This window comes from Vitis vinifera, chromosome 10, assembly GCF_030704535.1.
Source record: "Vitis vinifera cultivar Pinot Noir 40024 chromosome 10, ASM3070453v1".
In the NCBI taxonomy this organism is placed as follows: domain Eukaryota; kingdom Viridiplantae; phylum Streptophyta; class Magnoliopsida; order Vitales; family Vitaceae; genus Vitis; species Vitis vinifera.
Window position 1 is genome coordinate 19,021,873 of NC_081814.1, and position 22,591 is coordinate 19,044,463.

The 22,591-nt window shown below is 34.9% G+C and overlaps 1 protein-coding gene and 1 long non-coding RNA gene across 4 annotated transcripts; both read right to left on the minus strand.

Moving 5' to 3' along the window:
• Nucleotides 1-3,800: 3,800 nt before the first annotated feature.
• Nucleotides 3,801-21,963, minus strand: LOC104877354 (uncharacterized). 2 transcript variants are annotated; one of them, XM_010647669.3, is made up of 4 exons: nt 21,734-21,963; nt 20,997-21,099; nt 10,771-10,954; nt 3,801-4,376 (listed from the first exon to the last, which is right to left on the minus strand). In XM_010647669.3, exons 1-4 carry the CDS (start codon nt 21,809-21,811, stop codon nt 4,298-4,300), a joined length of 444 nt encoding a protein of 147 aa, XP_010645971.1. In that variant the 5' UTR covers nt 21,812-21,963; the 3' UTR covers nt 3,801-4,297. The 2 variants fall into 2 exon arrangements, with proteins under 2 accessions (XP_010645971.1, XP_019073481.1); XM_019217936.2 differs by having other exon boundaries at nt 20,997-21,163; nt 21,734-21,830.
• On the minus strand, nt 13,938-20,990 carry LOC109121985 (uncharacterized). 2 transcript variants are annotated; one of them, XR_009466820.1, is made up of 4 exons: nt 17,385-20,990; nt 14,790-16,613; nt 14,359-14,684; nt 13,938-14,270 (listed from the first exon to the last, which is right to left on the minus strand). It is a non-coding gene; the product is annotated as an uncharacterized LOC109121985 (long non-coding RNA). The 2 variants fall into 2 exon arrangements; XR_002029312.2 differs by having other exon boundaries at nt 14,790-20,990.
• Nucleotides 21,964-22,591: the final 628 nt, after the last annotated feature.

Consider the following 22,591-nt stretch of genomic DNA (forward strand, 5'->3'; position numbering starts at 1 on the left):
AGTACAATTAACTATTTATAGTGGGATATTAGGTCAACTCAAGAATTGAATTTTAAGGGAGCCAATATTTTCCTATAGGTCCCAAAGGTCTTGCTTGAACTCATATTTCATGGTAGTACTTTCGTTGAGGGATTTTTAAGTTCCTAATTCATGTGTGTAAGGGTGTTTGGTAAAAATGTAAAGTTGCATTGAATCTTATGAATGACCTTTTTGGATTGGGTTGATTAATTAATTGGAACCCAATAGGGTTAATTAATTAATTTGGACCTAAGTGGGCTAAATTAAGCGACCTAAGCCCAAGATGGGCTCAAGTCATTTAAGCCCATAGGAAAGCCTATATAAACCCCTTTAAGGGTTTAGGACTTCTTTCTGTGCTCTTACTATCAAACTCCAAAGAGGAACCCTTGTCTTCATCTCCTCTAAAGAAGATTCCACTACCTCTAATGCCTTGATCCAAGAAAAAAAAGTATCAGGCAAAGGATTGTCAGGTTTATGAGACGATGTCTATAGAGTTTCTTCATCAAATTTGAATTGATATGTGAATATCTAGATCACGGGTAAAGCACTCCTTCTCTCTAGATCTAAAGGTTTTAATGTTATTGCTTCTATTGTGATTAGATCTAAAGAGGCTTAAAAGTTTTTGCATGTATCCTATCGATCCAAGGAAGGGAATGGAGTGATCTAGGTATTCCCTACAATGGTATTAAAGCCTTAGAATCTTTTTAGGGTATGTTAACTTTATTTTGCAAGGTTGTTTTATTCATCCTATGGTCCCAAGGGATTAATGAATGAAATTTATTTAATTTGATAATATAAAAAATGATAATTAAATACTACTAGTTCTTAATATATATTTTTTTAATTTTTTATAAATATTTTTAATTTAATAAAATATAAATTATATATTTATGGCATCACTGGTTCAATTGTAGCTCAACTACCAATTCGACAACTGAACCATGAATCAATAAAATTTTCAATTCAATGACAAGTCAATTCTAAATTAGATAACAAATTAATACATATGTTATTATCAAGGATAAAAAATCAGTTTTTACATATGTAACAGTAACTCGCTTGATTTTACAGATATATTGGGCAATATCAATGGATATTTTGATACAAAATATTAATGAGACAAAATTAATCGAAACTCAAAAAAATATGGGGAAATTTTCAAAAAATGATAAAAAATAAAAATAAAAATAATTAAGGGTGTTTTATTGAACAAATTGACATATCAAAATTAATGATATTAAAAACCTAGAAGAACATTAATTTGAAAATAAAAAATTTATTTCATTGAAATTATATTTATATTTTTGAAATAATTTTGTTGGAGAATATTGATAATATTTTTCTAAAATAAGATTTTATTACAATCTTTTTTTTTTTTTTTTTTACATAATAACAAATCTATATTTATAATAAATTAATTATTGCATTGAATTCTATTTAATAATTAAATTAAGAGTCATGATTAACAATTTGATCTACTTCTTTAAAATTGATTATTATTTGAGTAAATAAATAAATATCACTTCATTGTCATATTTCAAACCCAAATTTTTAGGTTATGTTTGGTTCCTTGAAAGTATTAAGAAAAATGGTTTTCTTATATTTGGTTTCAATATGAAAAATATGAAAAAAAAAAACATAATTAAAATTAATTATAAATTTATGAATTTTAAAATGATTTAATCTTTATATAATGAAGGAAAGTAAATGAAACATGTTTGAAAAAACATACAAAAGTAATTATTGATTTTGAATTTTTTATTTTTTACATTTTTCTCCTCTCTATTTCTTTCCTTATATTTTCCCTCAAATTTTCTTATAACCAAACATAACCTTAGGAAATGACGGACCCGATAACAGTTAAACTAAAAATTTTGGTATGATTTAAAATTGTGCAACTACCCTAATAGCGGGTGACGATATCATTGGGTGATGTTCTCTTGAATGAGGCAGGGAATGGCATTGAAGATCAATCAGTGAGGCATAGTGAAAGAAGAAATAATAATTAAAGGATGTGATGTAATTGGGGTTTATTTATTTAAATGAATAGAGATTATGATGTTCACCAAAGATTTTGTGTTGATTATGAATGAGAGATCTTGCCTGGAGCTGGACATGAACAAAATCAACGACTGATGTGATGACACTGACCCTGAAAGCTCTTTAACATTGAAAATAAATCCATAGTCAATAACAGCAATGGATCGTATAATAATTGAATCTGTGGTTGCAAAAGTTGAAACTCTCATTGGTGGAAGTCTTTTATCTGGGCTTTCAGACAAATCTCAATGTTTGGTGATCTCATTGAGGAGAAAATATTGGTTTGAAGCTAACATCATTGAGAGTGAGAGTGAGAGTGAGAGGCTTGATGCTTAAGCAAAAAAACTTTTAGTACAAATGTCCCATTATGCACTAATTAAAAGCAATTAGAGTTTGATTTGTTTAATTCGTAGCAACCGACATGGGCTTATAAACTTAAGCATGGTTATGATACGATAAGATTCTGGAGCAGGCCATGGTAGACCTAGCTACTTTTGAACTCATTGTCGTGTGCATGAAGCAGCAGCATCATCTGATCTAAGTCAAGATTGTCACAGGGTGTCTGCCCCAATGAACATATGTTGTTGGTGTTCCTAGACATGTAGGATACTATAGTTGTGCGGGTTAGACTCGGATTGATTTGGAGGTACGTGTGCATATGGGTGGAGAGGGATAGGGGACAATTTAGAGCACCTTTAATGATTATTTGGGGCCTAATCACAACTTTTTGAAGTATGCTTGCTTTAATGTTTCTGCACATCCTTTGGAGGTTACAAAGCTTGATAATGGAGATGATGAGTTTGACTTTGTGGAGAAAATGTGTATTGTTTAGTGGACTCAATTCTTCCAAAAAGTGCCATTATCTTTAACAAATGTTGAAGCAAGGTATATTTGATTATGTAGAGAGAGAGAGAGAGAGAGTAGTGAATGAAAAGGAGAAATGACAACACCTCTTTGGATGATTCTAATTTGAAAATTGTGAGGGGCCCTTGTGAGCTTTACTGCCAGGGGTTTGTAGAACAAACAAACAAGCATGGCCAACAATAGAATCATACAAAATTCAACTTCCCCCCAAAAAGCTGTGTCATCTCTTTTTAAGTCATTGATCCTTCAACCATCGCCTCTACACTTTGTCCCCCCCATCCCTCTAAGAATCCCATGAACCCCATTATGGGGTTTCCCTTCACCAAGCCATCCATGCCCGCAAAAACCATCCCAATAAAAAAAAAAAAAAAAGACAGTCATAAACCTTGCTCCTAATAATTTTCTTTTCTTTCTGCCTTGGACCCATCAACCACTTCCCTCCCTGCCCTATTACAACTTTTAGTGAACTTCTTTCAAAAGAAGATGTAAATAAATGAATTCTGTTTATTATAAAATCTATGCAGCCCCATGTGGTAAACTATTTTATTCAAGGAATTCTCACCCAATGACTTCTATTTTAAAATGGTTTTAAGTCTGCTACATATGCTATAAAAACTCTTTTCTAAGTCAAAAATCGTTTTTGGTTTGTTTTCTTTCTTTTCTCTTGCCCAATGCTCTGCACACTCAGGACGATAGAATCATAACCCACACTATCCAACTCTTCTCCAGACAGATATCCAAGAAAAATGATTATTTTTTTAGCAGTTTGATGAAAACATTTTCACTTATGTGCCTAGGTTGACCTGAGCCTGTCATAAGCATTCCCAATGGACTATGCACTTCTTGCTCGGCCCTTAAAGAGAACGACAAGAACAAAGGACAAAAAATGAACTCAAATCATTCCAAATGAGATGTAAATGAAACCAATCCACTCAGCTCAGCTGTATATTATAGGTTCGATTGAGATCAAATGTGTAACAAATGAACCAAGCTCAGCTGCCTGCTCTTCATCTCACTGCAACTCCTGAGCACTCTTTAAGAAAATGGACTTGGCTTCAGCTATATCCTACTTTGGAACTCACTGACTCATTTACACCTTCCTTGTAAATTTTTTAAAAAATAAAAAATTAATAAGGCATCAAACCCGGGGATGGCGATGCAAAATAGGCCAGGCTAACAAATACATTCTTGAGACCTTTACACCATCATCCAAGCCAATCACGGGACTTCATTGGTTTTTGAGAATTTTTCACTCTCAATTTTCTGTTTGGACCCATCTGTTCATCTGGCTTCAGTATTCTGGTTCTTGTGATTAGAGCCACATCTTCCTCTGGTTTCAGGTTTCAGTTTGCTGCAACATCTTCTAGTTTCAACCTTATTCAGTTTGATCTGAGTCACTTCCTCTGGTTTCAGTTTTCTGTTTCTTTGGATTAGGAGCCATCTCTTCACATGATCTATATACACAATGAAAGAAATTAACAAATAAACGAAAGATAAGAGTCCAAATCCAAACACTAACCCCGTAGCATGTCATCTCATCATGTTCTCTAATTATGAATTTACAGAATTAACTCTATCATGTCATCTCATCACTTGAAAAATGGCACCACACCCACTTTCCACTAGATTTGCTAAAAATAGGGAAAATTGGTGAACATGACCATGTAAATAAAATGAAAACAACAATAATAAATGGTAAGCCTCTGGCCATATACTCAATAGCACACAGCAAGACCTTGATAAATGTATCTAGCATACAATTTTTTGCATGTGGTTGGTTGTCAGGGAACTAACTCCTGGTCAAGGACTGATTTACCAACTCCAAGTCAAGGACCATCCTAGCACACACAGAGAGAGTAGACATATCTACAATAGCACACAGCAAGACCTTGATACAAATATGTAACATGCTAGTGTTCGTGTTTGGGAACAACTTTTTGAATGTGATTGGTTGGCGGCGAACTAACTCCTGGTCAAGGACTGGTTTCTCTCCAATCCTAACAAAGTGGGAACCCTGTCTCAATACAATGAGAGAGAGAAAGAGCTTTGTGCTGGAGTATGCTATTTAGTTCACTTTACTGTTGAAGACTTCCACCACTGTTGTCAACAAGATCCAACCAAGCTACTATCTTTACTGCAAATAATCCTCTTTCACAAGTGTACCAAAGCATAAAGAAGTTGATTGTCATTTCATTTGAGTTGTGTTAATGCAATAGCAAATCATTACTCCTTATATTCAATCAGATGATAAACTGTCATTCACTCACATATATTCAATTGGATGACCAACTGTGATTCACTCGTAATACCTTTCATAGATTGTGTTCCAAGCGAGGCATGTTTAATTTCTAAGCTCCTACTTAAGGGGAAGTGTTAAGAGTTTATTTTATCTTGTTATGTTTTGTTAAGAGATATTTATTAGGTATTAGTTATTTGAGGTATTTTTGTAATTCTATTAATAACATAAATAGGTGAGAAGGAAAAGTCTAGTCAAGTTGGACAAACCTAAACCATTTTACACTTCTTTATCCTCTTCCTTTTCCTAGTCTAAACCCTAATCTCACAAGCTTTTACTTCTAACTATAATCACATTAAATACAATGTCAATATGTATTAAGATGAGAATTTTAAAGCTTCAGATTTTATGTAGAAAATGCGATGGCTTCTCGTTTCTCTCTAAAGACCAATCCAATAGGAGGCTGAGAAGACCGGGTGGGGAGAACACATCTATTAGTAATGAATTCTAGAGCTTAACTAATTCTATATCAGGATATGTTAGGCTTGCAGTATTAGTGCTTTCTTTATAGGCTGATTTATAGTAATTATCTTTGTATAGTTAACCTCCTAATATAGGACTCTTGTACATGTATATATCAGCTAGGATGTAACCTAAAATGATAACCAACAGAATATATGAGTAAATTTTCTGTTGTGTTTCACTATTCTAAACATGGTATCAGAGAAGGTTCAACTCCAACCCTAGCCACCTCTTTGTCTTGGTGATCCTTTCTTTTCCTTTTTCACTCCTAGTTTGTTTGTTGTGAGGGTAGATCAATGCCCTCTTGTGTGATTGATCACTTTGTGCCTCTGTGTTTGAGGTTGTGTGCCTTGTGGTAATTGTATTTGTGATTCAAGATGATGGATAACATGTCTACTTCAGATCTGTGAGTTTCTATTGGTACAACAATGAAGTTTAATGGAAGAAATTATGCTCTTTGGTCCCAAGCATTTTGTACTTTCCTGGGTTCCCAAGGTCGTGACCATCATCTTGTTGATAAAATGTTGGATCCTAAGGATTCCAAGTATGCAGCATGGCATCAATCTGACTGTGCAGTGAAGACATGGATGTTGAATTCCTTGGAACCTGAGATTGCTGCCTCTGTTGGTCTGGCATCAACTGCTAAAGAGATGTGGGATGCGATCAAAGAGATGTTTTCTAATGATGGTAATAATTCTCATACATTCTCTTTGTTTCAACAACTTGTTGATAATAAACAAGGTGAGAGGTCCCTTCCAGAATTCTTTGCTGCCTATAGAGGGATTATCAATGAATTTCGCAAGCTTCTACCTCTTTCTACAGATTTAGAGACTCAGAAGCATCAATGGGAAAACCTATTCGTATGTGGTTTTTTAATGAATCTAAATGAGCAGTGTAACACTCATAGGAGTCAATTGCTTGGGGACAGTACCATGTCTACTCTTCAGTCTGCTTTCTCTCGCCTACAATCTGTTTCTCTAACCTTGTCCTCCCCTGGTGTGGATCTTGAGCATTCTGCCATGGCTGCATGTGGCCGTGTGGGTGACACTGGAAGGAGCAAAAATCGTGATAGGTTATGTGAGTTTTGTGGTAAACAAGGGCACACTGTGGATTGATGTTGGGATAAGCATGGTAAGCCCGATTGGGCTTCCAAAGGTGCTATGTTGTCCAATATCCCTAAAGCAGTAGCTGTTACAATTGCTTCTAATGGATCTACTTCTTCTCCAGTTGTTCCTGAGGATGTTATTCAGATCTCTAAGGAGGAGTACGATAGGTTGCTTCACTCTCAACCAAGTTCTATTGCCTCCCATGCCCTCCAGTTAGGTACTGGGGCACTTGTTGCCTTCTCTCATAATTCTTGGTTAATAGATTCAGGTGCATCAAATCATGTGACTGGCGACCAGCATCAATTCAACAACTTTACACCTTGTCAGTCTCTTTCACCTATTACTGTTGCTGATGGTTTTGTTTCTAATGTGTCTGGTTTTGGTACTATTCATACTTCATCTCTTGAACTTAACCAAGTCTTACATGTCCCAAAATTGTCATTTAATCTTCTTTCTGTTAATCAAATTACAAAATCTTTGAATTGTTCCATGACTTTCTTTCCTACTCATTGTATTTTTCAGGGTCTCCATACGAATACAGTGATTGGACATGACTCTGAGTTAGGGGGAGTCTAATACCTTACTCATGATTCTTTGTTTGTTGCTACTGCTGCTGGGGGTGTGTCTCCTTATTATTGGCATTGTCAGTTGGGTCATCCTAACCTTTCTCTAAAAACAAGTTGTCTTTTAGTGAGTGTTTCTGAAATAAATTGTGATGTGTGTCAATAAGGAAAACATCACAGTGTCTTTTCCTTCTAAAGAAAGTCGAAGTTTACATCCTTTTGATTTAGTGCATTCAGATGTGTGGGATCCTTGTCATTATTCTACCATGTCAGGTTATAGGTATTTTATTACCTTTGTGGATGATCATTCTAGGATGACATGGATTTACTTGTTAAAAGATAGATCATCTGTTCTTGATGTATTTCAAACCTTTCATAGTGAAATAAAGACTCAATTTTCTTCTAATATTTGTGTGAAGATCTGATAATGCTTTAGAATATATGAAATCTGGCAGAGCGTAAAAACAGACATCTTCTTGAGGTTGCTCGCACCATTATGCCTCAAATGACTGTGCCCAAATCTTTTTGGCATGATGTTGTACTCACTGTAGGATTTCTTATTAATAGGATGCCATCTTCTACTCTTGGAGGTGACATTCCTTTTAAATGTCTTTTTCCTGACCCTCCGCTTTTTCCTCTTCCTCATATTTTTGGGTGTGTGTGCTTTGCTCATCTTTTTGAGACTGGTATGAATAAGATTTCTCCTAGAGGTATTCGATGTATTTTCTTAGGGTATTCTCAAACTCAAAAAGGGTACAAGTGTTATGATCTGGTGGCTAAAAAGAGACTTGTTTCTGCAGATGTCACCTTCTTTGAGTCTGAATCGTTTTTCAAAGTTTCTACTAACAAAATGTCTTTCCCTCTTCCTACTCCTATGTATACATCTCTTCCACCTTCAAAACCCTTATAGGTTTACACTAGGCGAAAAGCTTTGCAAACCCCTTGTGCTCCAGAGCCATCTCCTTCTCCAATGTATTCTACTGGTGATTCTACTGATTTGCCAATTGCTCTTCGAAAAGGTAAACGCTCTTGTACTCAGCATTCCATTGCTAGTGTTGTTTCCTTTGATCATCTTAGTTCTTCTTTTTGTCGTTTTGCTTTGTCTTTGTCATCTATATCTATTCCTAAGTATTACCAAGATATTATTTAGAATCATAATTGGAAAAAGGCTATGGATGAGGAGATGTCAGCTCTTCTTATTAGAGGCACATGGGATTTGGTGCCATTACTTGAGGGGGTTCATTCAGTTGCATGTAGAGTCCCAATGGTTCTATTGAGAGGTATAAAGCATGGTTGGTTGCCAAAGGGTACACACAAACACAGGGTATTGACTTTTTTGAAACTTTCTCTCCTGTTGCTCGGCTAAGTTCTGTTCGTGTACTTATATCTGTGGCAGTCAATGAAGATTGGCCGATGTATCAACTAGATATAAAAAAACGCATTTCTTTATGGAGATCTGACTGAGGAGGTTTATATGGAGCAACCACCTGGATTTGTTGCTCAGGGGGAGACTCATTTGGTGTGTAAACTAAAGAAGGCTATTTATGGTTTGAAGCAGAGTCTTAGAGCTTGGTTTGACAAATTCAGCCAAGTAGTTTTTGTGGCAGGATTTATGCGAAGTCAAGCTGATCATTCAGTCTTTGTGCGACATAGCTCATCTGGCATTGTGGTACTTATTGTGTATGTTAATGAAATACTCTTGTTAAGTAGTGATGTGACTAGCATTGAAGAAACCAAGAAATACTTACAACAAAAATTTGTTACAAAAGACCTTGGTAATTTGAGGTATTTTCTTGGTACTGAGGTTGCTCGTGGTAAACAGGGTGTAGTGCTATCTCAAAGAAAGTATGCGACTGATCTTCTACAAGAAACAAGCCTATTAGGGGCAAAACTAGCAAATGTTCCAATGGAACCTATCCTAGACTTGTGGAAGGAGAATGAAGACTTTGAGGACAATGCACAGTACGGACAACTTGTTGGGAAGCTTATTTATCTAATAGTGACTAGACCAGATATTGTGCATGTCGTGGGACTAATTAGCCAGTTTATGGAAAAACCTAAGAAGTGTCATTGGGAGGCTACTTATAATATTTTGAGATATATTAAAAAAAAATATCTAGGAAAAGGGTTGTGGTTCAAAAAGAACAAACATATGAATTTAGTTGGTTTTTCAAATGCCAATTACGTTGGTGACAAAGGGGATAGAAAATCCACATCAGGTTATTGTACTTTTGTAAGAGGTAATCTAGTAACTTGGAAGAGCAAGAAGCAGACAGTTGTGTCTAAGTCTAGTGCTGAAGCTGAATATCGTGCCATGGCTCATACCACATGTGAACTGATATGGTTGAAGGCACTTCTTGAACATTTCAGTATCACATATACAGATCTTATTCCTATGCATTGTGATAATCAAGCAGCAATTCATATTGCGAGTAATTTTGTCTTCCACGAACAGACAAAGCATATTGAAGTTGATTGTCACTTTGCAAGAAATGTTGTCACCAGTAAAAAGATTTGTACTCCATTTACACCTTCAAAGGACCAGGTTGCTGATATGTTCACCAAGGCCCTTAAGAAGGATGACTTCACTAGATTGAGTGACAAGCTTCACATGATGGACATTTATGCCCCAGCTTGAGGGGGAGTGTTAGTAATGCATTCTAGAGCTTAACTAATTCTATATCAGGATAAGTTAGGATCAAAGAAAGGTGTAATATAATTATGATTTAACAAAACTGAATGAGGTTTTGAGTGATTCTTTTACATGAATTTAAATGCAAATTTTCACATGAGAAATGATTAACTATGCATGCAAGTTCATAGAAATGACAAAAATTATGCATTCAAGCTTATTGTCTGAACCTAACAGTGACAATCCCTAAACATATACTTCAGCCTGTAGAAAAAGAAAGGAAAAATAACTATGGTGTTCCTAGCACCAGAAATGCACAGGCACAGGCACGAGCATGAGATACATGAGGTTCCCAACTTGTCAATCAATTTATTGAAAAATGCAGACTACACTCATGAAAGATGTTTCAAATTTTAAACCTGAATTGCTTAAATGGATGATAGAGTTGCTTGAAAGATAGAACCAAAAGGAGAATTCAAGGGAGACTTCAATGAAGAAATGGATTCTAATAAAACTTTGCATGCTAGGATTGTTGGACCAAAAAAAGCTAGAGGCATCTGTTTTTATAGTCCTTTTTTATTTTTTATTTTAGTTATTTATTTTTTGTTTATTCTGTACATGGAATTGAACCTGACACCTACGTTATCCCTAATCCACCCCTTGTCAACCCGCTTCAGGGGCCAAAAACAGTTGAAACATCTTTTATAACCAGAACAACTAAATGAATCATGATTTATTCATGACCCAAGATAGTGTGAAGTTCCAACAGGCCACAGATATTTAATTTACCTTTTAGCTGTTCTCCTTTTTGAATTGGTGGAAATGCATGCCTTTTGTTCTTCAGTGCTCATAGGATCCTTTAGACTACACTTTAATAAATTGCATTCATTAAAAAACCTGTCCAACCCCGCCAAGCCTGGAATAGTTGACAAATCCTTAACCTGTCCTCTAAGATATTCCATCAAAATGAACCCTGCACAAGTTCCCACAGGGAAAAACTAATCAGCAAACAAAATTATAAATTGCAACTCCACATCAAAATGACTCCAGTAAAAACCATAAGACTGATTAAGCTTCAGAAAGAGTATATCACAAATAGAAACTTGATAAAATTAATACATTTCAATTATTTGAGTAACATGTAAAAACAAACTTTATTCACCCAAAAAAGTAATAGAGTTTGTGCAACTGTATGTTCTGCATGCTAAACAATAAATGCCTAAGATAGAGCAGATCTTTACAAGTCATGCAGATGAAAAAGGGCAAAAATCACTTGATGAATTCACTTTTGCAAAGTTAGTACCTGTTTTACTTATTCACTTTGCATCTCCACCTACAGCATGAACTTTGGATCTTTTCATTAGAGTACATTGAGAGAGAACTATTAAGAGCACCTCACCTAATTGGATTTTGGTTTTCAAAATCATTTTGAACAATCAATTCAGAACCCCTGTTCAAAGTGCCTTTGGTCAAGGCTTTGACCAAAAAGCCACTCTGGAACCAAAATGCCTGCCTCGAGTTTGAAGAATCAAAGGCATCAAAGGTTTTTGGACTATATTCGTCACATGTAATCCTTTATATATATATATATATTTATAGTTAAATTTTTTTCCCCATTGGGACTTGAACTTGGAACCTTCCACAAGCCCTCCCAACCCTTTACCACTTAAGCCAACCTTAATGGCTTGACAAAGGTCATTCTTTTAAAGTATCTTCATTTAAAAAAAATAAAATAAAAAATAAAAATAAAAGAAACAAAACATTTTAAAAAAGAAAAGAAAGAATGAAAATTGATGCAAAAAAGACAGTTTGAATTAGATGCAATACATGATGATTGATGTTGTATTGTGTGTAAGGATATAATTAGGAAAAATTATAGCTGTATATTTTTGTAATTAAGGAAAGGATTAGGACAAGCCTGTAATCAAGGGGATTTGATAGAATTAGGTTGGGAAAGTTTCTATTCTTTGTACTAGGAATATTTGTATAAATATGTGGGTATCTACAGATCCAGATTAAAAGGAAGAAATTTATTCTCTCACTTTCAAGTACTTCATTCTACATGGTATCAGAACCCTAGGCTTGTAAACTTGGGAATCAAGAAGAGAACCTTTGTTTGTGGCCTTAATCGCCAAAGTTCCAAGTTCAATGTCAACCTTTATTGTCGACTTTTAAGGGTGTCTCTCTTATCTGAACCGTGCCACAGTTGGAAGCACAGATCGTGCCGCACTCACCTCCACCTCACACTGCCGTTGTCTCCTCCTTGCACCGCAGACGTCTCCTTCTCACACTGCTGGAAAGGTCGTGCCATCACCCTTGATCTCCTTGTGCCAGCAAAGATCCACCGTCATTATCACTGATCGAGAGACAGAGCCCTTGCCCTTACTGCAAACAAAGATCGTGAACACCTTGTGTGCGCAACAGCTTCACCTTATTCACAACTTATATTATATACGTTGGATAAAATATATCATTGGATGCTCTCTAATTAAGAATTTCAGACCCAAACAATATGTAGAGAGAATAATCTCTGCTTAAATTCTCTTCAGATGAAAAAAAAGGTTCCCCTTAACTTCTGATAAAAAGAAATTCCTCTTAACACAACCAGCATATCATGTAATTCTAAGTTGTAAAACTTATTCATGTTCCCTTTATATTGAGTAGTCCACTTTGGCAGAAATTTTTATGAATCTCAAAAAGGGTGAGTTTGCCCAGTGGTTATACAAACTGCTCCTTCAACTTCTCTTCTTCAGATGCTTCCATGTTCAACTTTATGACTTTACGATGCAGGGGCATTGGCTTTCAGTAACTGCTGCCACCAAATCAGAGTGGACTCTCTCAAGCTCTTTGCTATAAAATAAGGATATTTGGTTAAAAAGGACTGAAATACACTTGAAATCAGAAAAATGACCTTCCTTGCTCATTCTTTAGAGAAACGGCCCATTTTGGGCATTTTTACCCTTCTTTATTTCTTCCAAAAATGCCATTTCCTCCCATTCCAAACTCATTTCCTCCCAGTTCAAACTCATTTCCTCCCAGTTCTGATGCCTAGCTCTCTTCCTCTCTATATGTTCATGTTCTCTCTTTTTCTAGTGAAGTCCAAACCTTTATAATAGAGATTAATGGATAAAAAAGATCATAGCTTTATCCATTTCAAAAAACATAGAGCAAAGTTTTCTTCTCTATTTCAAAAATCATTGAGCGAAGTTCTCTTTTATTTCTTTCTTCTCCATAATCATTCACACTCTCCATCTTTCTCTTTATTTTTATTAGGGTTTTTTGCAGTTGTTTTTTGGTGAGGTTTTTCGTAGTCATTTTTGGTTGAGGTTTTTAGTAGTTTCATTTGAACTTCTACAATGTCAGATGAAATTGGATAGAAAGTTGTCGATAGCTAAATCTCTGATCCAACTATGTTTTTGTCAATATCTATGATCTCGTATTTAAGTCTAAATGAACACTCTAATTAAGAATTTAATTTTAATCGAGTTCCAGTGTTATCAAAGGCAATCGCATGGGTCGCCTAGGCCACCAAGTTAGGCGGGGAAGATAAAATTCACCTCTTGAAGACCTAGGCAAGGTGGCTTCAAAGAGGCAATGCTTAGACGGTTGCCTTGGGATAAAGTGAAAGGCATAGAGGGTCTCACCTTTGACCATGGGCTTAGATTAAATATACTTAGATTATAATTTAATTCAATCTAACATTAGATTAAACAAAGTATAAGATGAAATAATATATTATCAATAAAAGTTTTTAAAGGCAAAAGCGTAAGACGAGGCGTTTTTGTGTTCGTGAGGTGAGGCGTTGAGGCGTAAGCTTTTTGAGCCTCACATTATACAATTAATTAATATTTTAAAATATTTAAAATAAAATAGCATAAATAAAAACATGAAAACAATTCATTAGAATCATTAAAAAAAAAAAAAGCATACTAGTTCCCTACTTTCACAAAAAACAATAACAAAGTCATAAAATAGATTCTAGATTCAACTATACTAATAGTTTCAAACTTTAACAAAAAGCCATAACTAAGTCATGAAATAGAAAATAGAGTCAACCATAATAATAGTTCTAAACTTTTACAAAAAATCCATAACTAAGTCATGAAAGAACAACTAAAGTAAATTGTTTCAACTTAAATGCTCCTCTCCAAGGTCATCATCATCCTCATCCAATGTATCAATAGTAGGAAAATGTCTACTATCATGTATTCTCATTTCATATAAATCTTCATCTTCATCAATTGGTGTCAAATTCAATTCCTTCTCTTTGCCTTTGCCTCCACTTGTACCTAGCACAAAGTATTAATTAGGTGTAAATATTATAAGTTTTTTTATTAAATTTAATCAAATTTATGACTTCAATTTTTGAGTACTTACTTGGTACTTCATTATGTTTCCTTTTGTAGGAATGTGAAGAAACCATGTGATTCGATGATGCTTGAGTCTCTTGGGAGTTGGATGACACAACTCTAATAGCATCAACACTAAATAACTCATTATCTTGAAGCCAACAAAGATCAAGGGGGAGGAGGGGATCTTCTTTCTCTGCAATCCATTCATCATCCGAATCAATCTCCTCTACCAAAATTGGATCAACATTTTGTTTCCTTTGTAGACTTTGCTCTCTCAATCTAGTGTTGCACCTTACATACTAGAGCATTCAACCTTTGATGTTCAAGTCTATTTCCTTTTTTTGTATGGATCTACAAATAATAAAAGAAACAAATTTATGTGTTAAAATGAAATAAAGTTCTCTAACATTGAAATAGAAATATATGTATAAAAATTTACAAAAATAGAAGTATTACCGATTCAAATGTGCTCCAATTTCTTTCACATTAAGCACTACAAGTAAGGCTAAGGACTCGAATAACAAACTTTTGCAACTCCGGTGTTGAACCCCCAAAACGCATCCACCAACTTGTAGGACTTCTTAATGTTCGAGAATCAATTGCAATATGACTTCCAAATTCACCCATTGCTTGGTCATATGAGTCCAACTGAATGTCAGCTTTTAAACGTTCTTGATAATTCAACATCCTATCCATGCATTCAAATAATCCCTTCCTCACCTCATCAACATTAGACAACTTATCTCCATACCGCAATTGAGGCTTAAGATAATAACCTGCTACATGTAAAGGTCGATGAAGTTGTGGAGTCCATCTTGCATCAATTTTTCTCCAAATTGGGCCATATTTTCTCTCCACGCCCCGAAAATTAAATGCAATCTTCTCCTTAGCTGAATTCATCAACTCATAAATATAACCCATGGCTGGTCTTTCCTCTTAATCAACCTCTCTCAAGACACTAACTAAAGGAATAGTGGTCTTTATGCAAAAAGCAACATGAGGCCAAAAATTTGGATCGAACAACACTGTACTTCGAGTTTTCACACCTTCTACCTCTTTAGCCCATGTGCTTAAACACCATTTTTCTGAGGAGAACATTGCTATAAGAGCTTGCTTTTGCTTATAAAGACTTTGGAGAGTAAGAAATGCAATAGCAAACCATGTAATTGCTGGACGAAGAAGTTCATGATTTTTTGTAAATGTTCTCATCAAGCTAAGAACCCAAGTATGCCCATATATAAACTTCACTACTTGCCTAGCTCGAGAAAGTGTAGTAGCATGAACATTTAGCTTTCCAATATCCTCCAACATCAAATCAATGCAATGAGCAGCATAAGGAGTCCACCACAATCTTCTCATTTTTTCCATAACCCTCATTCCAGCATTCACATAATTAGAGGCATTATCAATGATGATTTGCACGACATTCTCCTCTCAAATTTCTTCAACCACCTCATCAAGATATTTGAACATCAATTCCCTATTTTTTTATTGTATCAGAAGCATCAATTGATTTCATAAACCAAGTGCCAGTAGGACTATTCACCAAAAAATTGATAAGACACCTACTTTTTCCATCTGTCCAACCATCTGACATAATTGAACATCCATATTGTTTCCAAACTTTTTTATGATCTTCCATAATGATACTTAGGTCATTCACCTCTTCTTTAAGAATCGATGTCCTCAATTTGTGCATAGATGGAGGCTCAAACTCGGGCCCAAAATTTCCAACAACATCTATCATAGGAAACCAATAAGGATCATTCACAGTGTTGAATGAGAGACCTTTTGAATACATAAACCTACCAATTTTTCTACATACTTCCTTCCTTTCTTCTTGCTTCCACTTTGAATTCAAAGTACTTTGTCTAGGTTGTGAAGTGGTAAATTTATCCATGGGTCCCCTAGGAATAGGTTCCCCACTCCCACTTACACTCCCACTCCCACTCCCTAATGTCCTTATTGTTTTATACATGACACTCTCATGCATTGAAGTTGGACCCATACCAATTTCTTAGAGCAATTCATTTCTTTTCATTTTTTTATCCTTAAAATTGGTCAATGTCTCTTTGCATTCCAATCTAACATCTTCACTTACTTTGTTGCATGGTTTCATACCATAATGAGTTCCGGCTAAGTGATGCTTTAGTCTATTCACCCCTCTCGTGCATCTTTGATTGCAAAATTTACATCTTAAATATTGCTCCCTGAAAACTTCAATAACATAATTTCACACAAAATCTTTTTTTGAATTTCTTGAATCGGAGGAACTCAATTCTAAAAAAAACCACCAATAATAATATTCAAATTTCCATATAACAATATAATTGACTAAAAAATAATAACAAGACATAATTGAAAGGAATTTAAAAATGAAATACAAAATTTAATTGGTTTAAATTTAAAAAAAACCAATATTTTTTAGAGGAATTTAAAAATTATACACATAAATTTTAATTGGAATTTAATAATGAAATAAAGAAAATTTAGGTGAAAATTAAAATTAAACCAGAAATTAAAAAATAAAAATTCAAAAATAATTATTATATAATTTTAATTATATCTGTTTGTTAATACTTTATTTTATGATAAACATTAAAAATAATTTTTTAAATTTTTTTTCCTTTCTGAATGATTTCCTAGAAGCAAACATATTAAAAATAACAAAAAAACTTCAAAAAAAAAAATCTTCTTAACAAAAGCTTCTCATCTTCCCTAACCAAACTGTTAATTAAAATTAGAATATTTAAAAAATAAAAATGGATGAAGGGAGAAACGGCTTACTAGTAGAGGGTTTAAATATATATACATATATATAGGATGAAGAGGCACAGTTGATTTGATAAAAAAAAAAAATTGTTGAAAAGTCGACTGAGAGAGAGAAGCCTATGGCGACTGCCTAGAGAGACGAAGAGGGAGAAACCATGGAAGAGGGAGAAATCCATGGGAGATGAAGCCGAGAGAGGGAAAGAGATGAAGAGATGAAGAGATGAAGAGAGGGGAAAGCATGGGAGACGAAGAAAGGGAGATCGTGAGTTCGCGACATACCTGGAGATGAACGAGAGGAATCGCCGCCGGAGAAGATGCACTGTGGTTGGTCACCGCCTGAGGTTGAGCACTCCGTTGCCGCTTGAGGTAGGGTTTCGTTGAGTTTTTCTCCCAATTTGTGTTTGCCAAAGTTTTCAATCGGGACTTGGGTTTCAGGGATTACTTAGGGTTTTTTTTTTTTAATTTCTGCTCATGGCCACATCAGCTCCCACAAAGCGTACGTCTTCTTCTTGGAGCGTAAAAGGCGCGATCAAAGTGCACCTCAGTCACGCCTCACTAGAAAAAGCGTACGCCTTTCAGGCGTTGCATTTTATTTCTTACGCCTCAAGGCATTTACGCCCCACCTCGCCCTGAGGCGCGCTTCAAGGCGCACCTGAGAAGCGCCTTTTAAAACTTTGTTATCAATCATAGTGATAATAAAATGAAGGACTATCAATCTAGCCTTGGTGGAAGTGATGACTATGATGATGATGCCCAAAGATTCTCTAAGATGTTCATTCTCTTATTTTATTTTTTATTCCGCTTTTTAAATGTTCGAAAAATTAGAATATGCATTTGGATAAGATGGATTTCTCTAACAATATAATGTTTCTTATGATGTAGGGTATCATATTTAACACTTTGAATAATTATTACTATTTTGTCGATCTTATAAAATGCCATGAGGGATGAAAAATTATTAGTATTGATTGTTGAAGGCGACTCTCATTTTGGTCAAGTATTGAATAGGTACATATATTTATATTTTTTATCACCTTACTATATTAAGGCCATTGCCTTGTTTTTTGCCTTTCGCCCTAAGTTAAAAGGACTCCTATTGCCTTGAGATTGTCTTTTGCTTTTAACAACACTATCAAGTTCTTTGTATAAGAAACAGAAACTTAACCATAATTAAGTTCTTTTTAAATGAAATTTAACCATAATACAATTCAAGTGACCATAATCAAGTTCTATGTAGATGAAACAAAATTTAATCGTAGTCAAGTTTTTTGTAAATGAAACTTAACCATAGTGTAGTTAAAATTATCATTATGATTGAGAACTTAATCCTAGTTAAGTTTTTTGCAAACCAAACTTAACCCCAGTGTAGTTCACCTGAACATCCTTAATGAGAATTTAACCTTTGTGAAATTCGTAACAAATAAAGTTTAATCCCAATATAGTTTAGATGAACATTTGGAATGAGAATGAGTTGTTTGAGAGATAAGAAAATGGGGCAGGGCATCATGAGATAAAATATAGTTTTCATAAAGTCTCATCAACTGAGAAAGAAAGAGAGCAAGTTCAAGAGAAGGCAAGAAAGAAAAACTAAGTTAAAGGTCACACTTAAATATGAGGTCATGGTGTGCAAGAGTGAGGTGGAGAATTAGGGAAAAAAGAAGTGAATTGAAGAGATATATGAGATAGAAAAATAAGTGGAAAAATGCTGTTTTTTGAGGAAACGAAATTAAGTGGAGTAAAAGTATCCAAAGAGAGTCATCTCTTAGCAAAATTAAAGGGAGATGTCTTTTTTGCAATTTGATAGTTATTTTGATCCATGTGTCCATATAACCCATAAAATAATCACTCTTTTAGCATGGTCTTCCACTTCAAAAATTCCAGAGACTGATTAACAACTAATCTTAAGATATTCCAAGTAAAAGTACGACAATAAAGCACCATCCAACCTTTACTCCATTAAATCTCTTGCTCTTGTTGGCCTCAGCAACAAGGAACTTAACTTACTGAACCTGAGAATCAAGCCTAAGATCATCTCTCACAGTGCAATAGATTTCATCTATCATCTCCTACATAACATCATCATCAAGCGACTCTATGCTGTCAACAATTTCAAATTGTTGGTCACCATTCAATGGACAATAGCCAATTCTCAAATGGCATGCAACCATTATTAGATTGCTCCTTGAACAATACAAAAACTATAGCATTAGGACAGCTACTTTTTGGTCCAAAACTTGTAGAAGACCATTTCTATCAACCATTGGCCAAAATATTTTGTAGATGTTCAAGTCTTCTAGATAAACAAAAACTAGCATTGATACTAGAACTTTTATGAACAGGCAATAAATAGTAAACCAACTAGTATAAACAGAAATTTCATGACAAGTTTATGTGAAAATAACCAAAAGATTGAAATAAAGAAATATATAATGGATTAACCAGTCTAATAGTTATGGTTGCTCTAATGGTGAAGAAAAGCCTTAAAGCAAATTACCATTAAGCTATGGAATGAGATTTCTATGGTTAATAAACATATACCAACTTTTATGCAATTTCAAATATTAAACAAATCCAGATTACCTCTCCCAATATTTTTTTTATTTTTTTCTTTTTGATAGGTTTTACCTCTCCCAATATGAAAACTGAAACTAACAGCAAACCACACAATTCTTTAAAACTAAGAATAGAATCACCAAGGTTGTGTTGGTAAGTACATTAGCCCCATGCCTAGACCAAGTAAGAGGTACCAACAAGGCCACAATGATCATGGAAGATGTAGGGGCAACGGACCCACAAGTGTACTAACCTGGTCTACCTCACTACATAAAAAATAAAAGCATAGGTATAGAATTGGCAAACTAGCACGGGCAATCTCACACCATGGGTGCCAAAGACCCATGAACAATGCCATGAAAAGCATTAGGCTGGCACTGATTAGGGCTCCCATCTTGGAGACTATCCTACAAGGGAATATGTTCCATCTTGGTTGCTTCGGATGGATATGAGATATCAAAGCATGTCAAAGGTTTCATGTGCCTTACGTCCTCCCTAGGTGATTTGGCCACTCTCATGGGACTCATGCCTCAGTGGGCACAATTTAGCGCTAACAGTGAGTTATGCTTCTCTTAGCATGCTTGGAAAGTATGTGAATAGTGTGTTCATGTGGGCCAAACAAGCTTGTTGCGGGTCTTAAGGTTGATCAGAAGCTTGATGCAGACTTAAGCAAATAAGGGTTTGGGAAGATCCAAGAGAGGCCTAGTATTGTGGCAAACAACGTGTATTGCTTTAATTTGGGCTATGTGGCGGGAAAGAAATGCTAAGATATTTGAGGATAAGACAAGGAATTCAGAGGTTCTATGGGATACCATTCACTTCCTTGCTTCTTTTTGGGCTTCTTGCACCACAATTTTTAAGGGCATTCCCCTTAATGTGGTTCAACTAGATTGGCTAGCGGTGTGTAGCTCCAAGGGTGTGGACTAGTAAGGAGAAATTACTTTATGTAATTACTAAATAGCTTTTTGCTTTTGGTATTCAATGTGTTTAGCTCTCTTTTGTGGGGGGATTCCCCATCCTTCTTTTGTACTTCTTAAATCCTTTTTCAATATAATTCATTGTTGTTTCCTATAAAAAATAAAAAATAAAAGCAAAAAGGTACTTGCCTACCAAAGAAAAGCAGGTTTTGAGTTCTCAAAGAAAATTGACAAGCATGTCCTAGATTTGCTCAACACCATGGAAACAAGTTAACAAATGGGGCAACACATAGAAATCGCATTGTAGTATGAGTGCTCATATCTAAAACTGAATATGGTCAGTGAAAAGGAAAGATAAACCCATCAAGCGTGACCACTAAATGAAATTATTGCACACAAGAACATGGAATAGAGAACATACCAAGGGCTCGAAGCATCTTCAAATCAAACTTCTCAGCAAGATCTTCATGACCAATTACTTTTGCACGTCGGAGTACCATCATTTTTAAGCTAATCAGCATGTCCTGCCAAAATGCTTAATCTCTGTCATTTGAATTTAAATAGCTTTTCTGCATGCAGAAAACCCAACTGCATTGACAACAGAAGCTTTTATTTATTTATTTATTTATTTTCTTTTTCTACACCCACGCCATGCCACTTAGAAATATATTCTGGCCCAACAAAAACAAAACAGAAGCCAAGCACTCATTGTTAAGAGGTCACCTCTAACACCAACTTGTCAAACAGTATTGTATAACTTCCAAGTAGAAATTGGTAAAATTTATAAAAAAAAATAAAAAATTACTGCACCATGTTTGGTTGCCGAGAAAATTGAATCAAAATAAACAATCAAAAGTAAAAAATAATTTCCCTTCCTGTTGTTTCGTTCTTTGAAAACACCGAACTCAACTATGATCTAACTCTTAATTGCTTAATTGATTATTCCTAGTTTGGTTGCCTCGAAAATTAAATCAAAATAAGAAAAAAAAAATTCCCTTTTTGTTCTTTCACTGTTTAGGAACGTCAAGTTGAACTATTGTGCAATGCTTAATTGATTTATTGGAGCGGAGCAAAAGAATGGAGGACAAAGGGGCCACAAATTTCCCTTTTGCTTCCCCGGAGTTTCTCAGCAACCAAACAAGTGGAATTTGAACTCACAAGCTCAGACTCTGCAAGAGAACATAGCCAATTGACATCTTCAAGTCGATTACTCCCCAAAACTTGTTGAATATCCATATGCTTGGGAGATCCTTGCTTCGATCAATAAATCTTCTGTGTCTTCCAAGATAAACCCTAACCTAAGCCCAAGCAGAATACCACGAAGCAAAACGGCGTCGTATTTATGACACGGGAGTGAGTACGAGCAAAACCGTATCGTTGTCGGGCCGGTTTATTCATGGTGAAAAGATGCCGTTTTGGTCACTCTTTTAAATCATAAAATATAACATTTTTTTTATAAAAACTAGTCTTGGTGGGATTTTTTTTTTAATAAAAATTTTATTTTAAAAAATTATTATTAAAATAATTTATTTTAAAAATAAATATAAAAATACCGGGGAAAGTTAGGTTTTAAGCTGTTGATGTGGTGAAAACCCAAATATACAAAATATGAGATCCAACTATTAATAGGTAAAATAATATCCAAAACGTGCACTATGTCTTGTTTACTTTTCCTCTTCCTAGATTGCCTCTAAATTTCTCCATGTCATCAGCAAATCCTCCCCATGTCAGCAGAATAATTTGAAACTTGAACTCATTCTCAAAGCTAAAACACAAAGAAACCCGACCCGAGAATCAAAAGTAGGGAATCTTTCTCTCACTTTTGGTCATTCTCAAAGCTGAAACACGTTTCTTTGTTCACTTGTTCGTACTCTATGGCGGGGTTTTTGAAATTTTTTTTATTGAATTTCCGCTTATTTGTTTGTTTATTTTGGCTGTATAATTTGAGAGATTGTGGACTCTGTGTTTGTGGGTAATAAATGGGGTTTCTGTTTATCCGGGTCATTTCCTTCTTGT

What these genes read in the sequence shown, in the direction of transcription:
- LOC104877354 (XM_010647669.3), bottom strand. Translation starts at nt 21,811, where the DNA reads ATGGATATTCAACAAGTTTTGGGGAGTAATCGACTTGAAGATGTCAAT. An exon ending in CTCTTGCAGAGTCTGAGCTT is followed by an intron (nt 21,100 to 21,733) that starts GTGAGTTCAAAT and finishes GCATTTTGGCAG; the next exon opens with GACATGCTGATTAGCTTAAA. An exon ending in GAAGATGCTTCGAGCCCTTG is followed by an intron (nt 10,955 to 20,996) that starts GTATGTTCTCTA and finishes GAACTTGTGCAG; the next exon opens with GGTTCATTTTGATGGAATAT.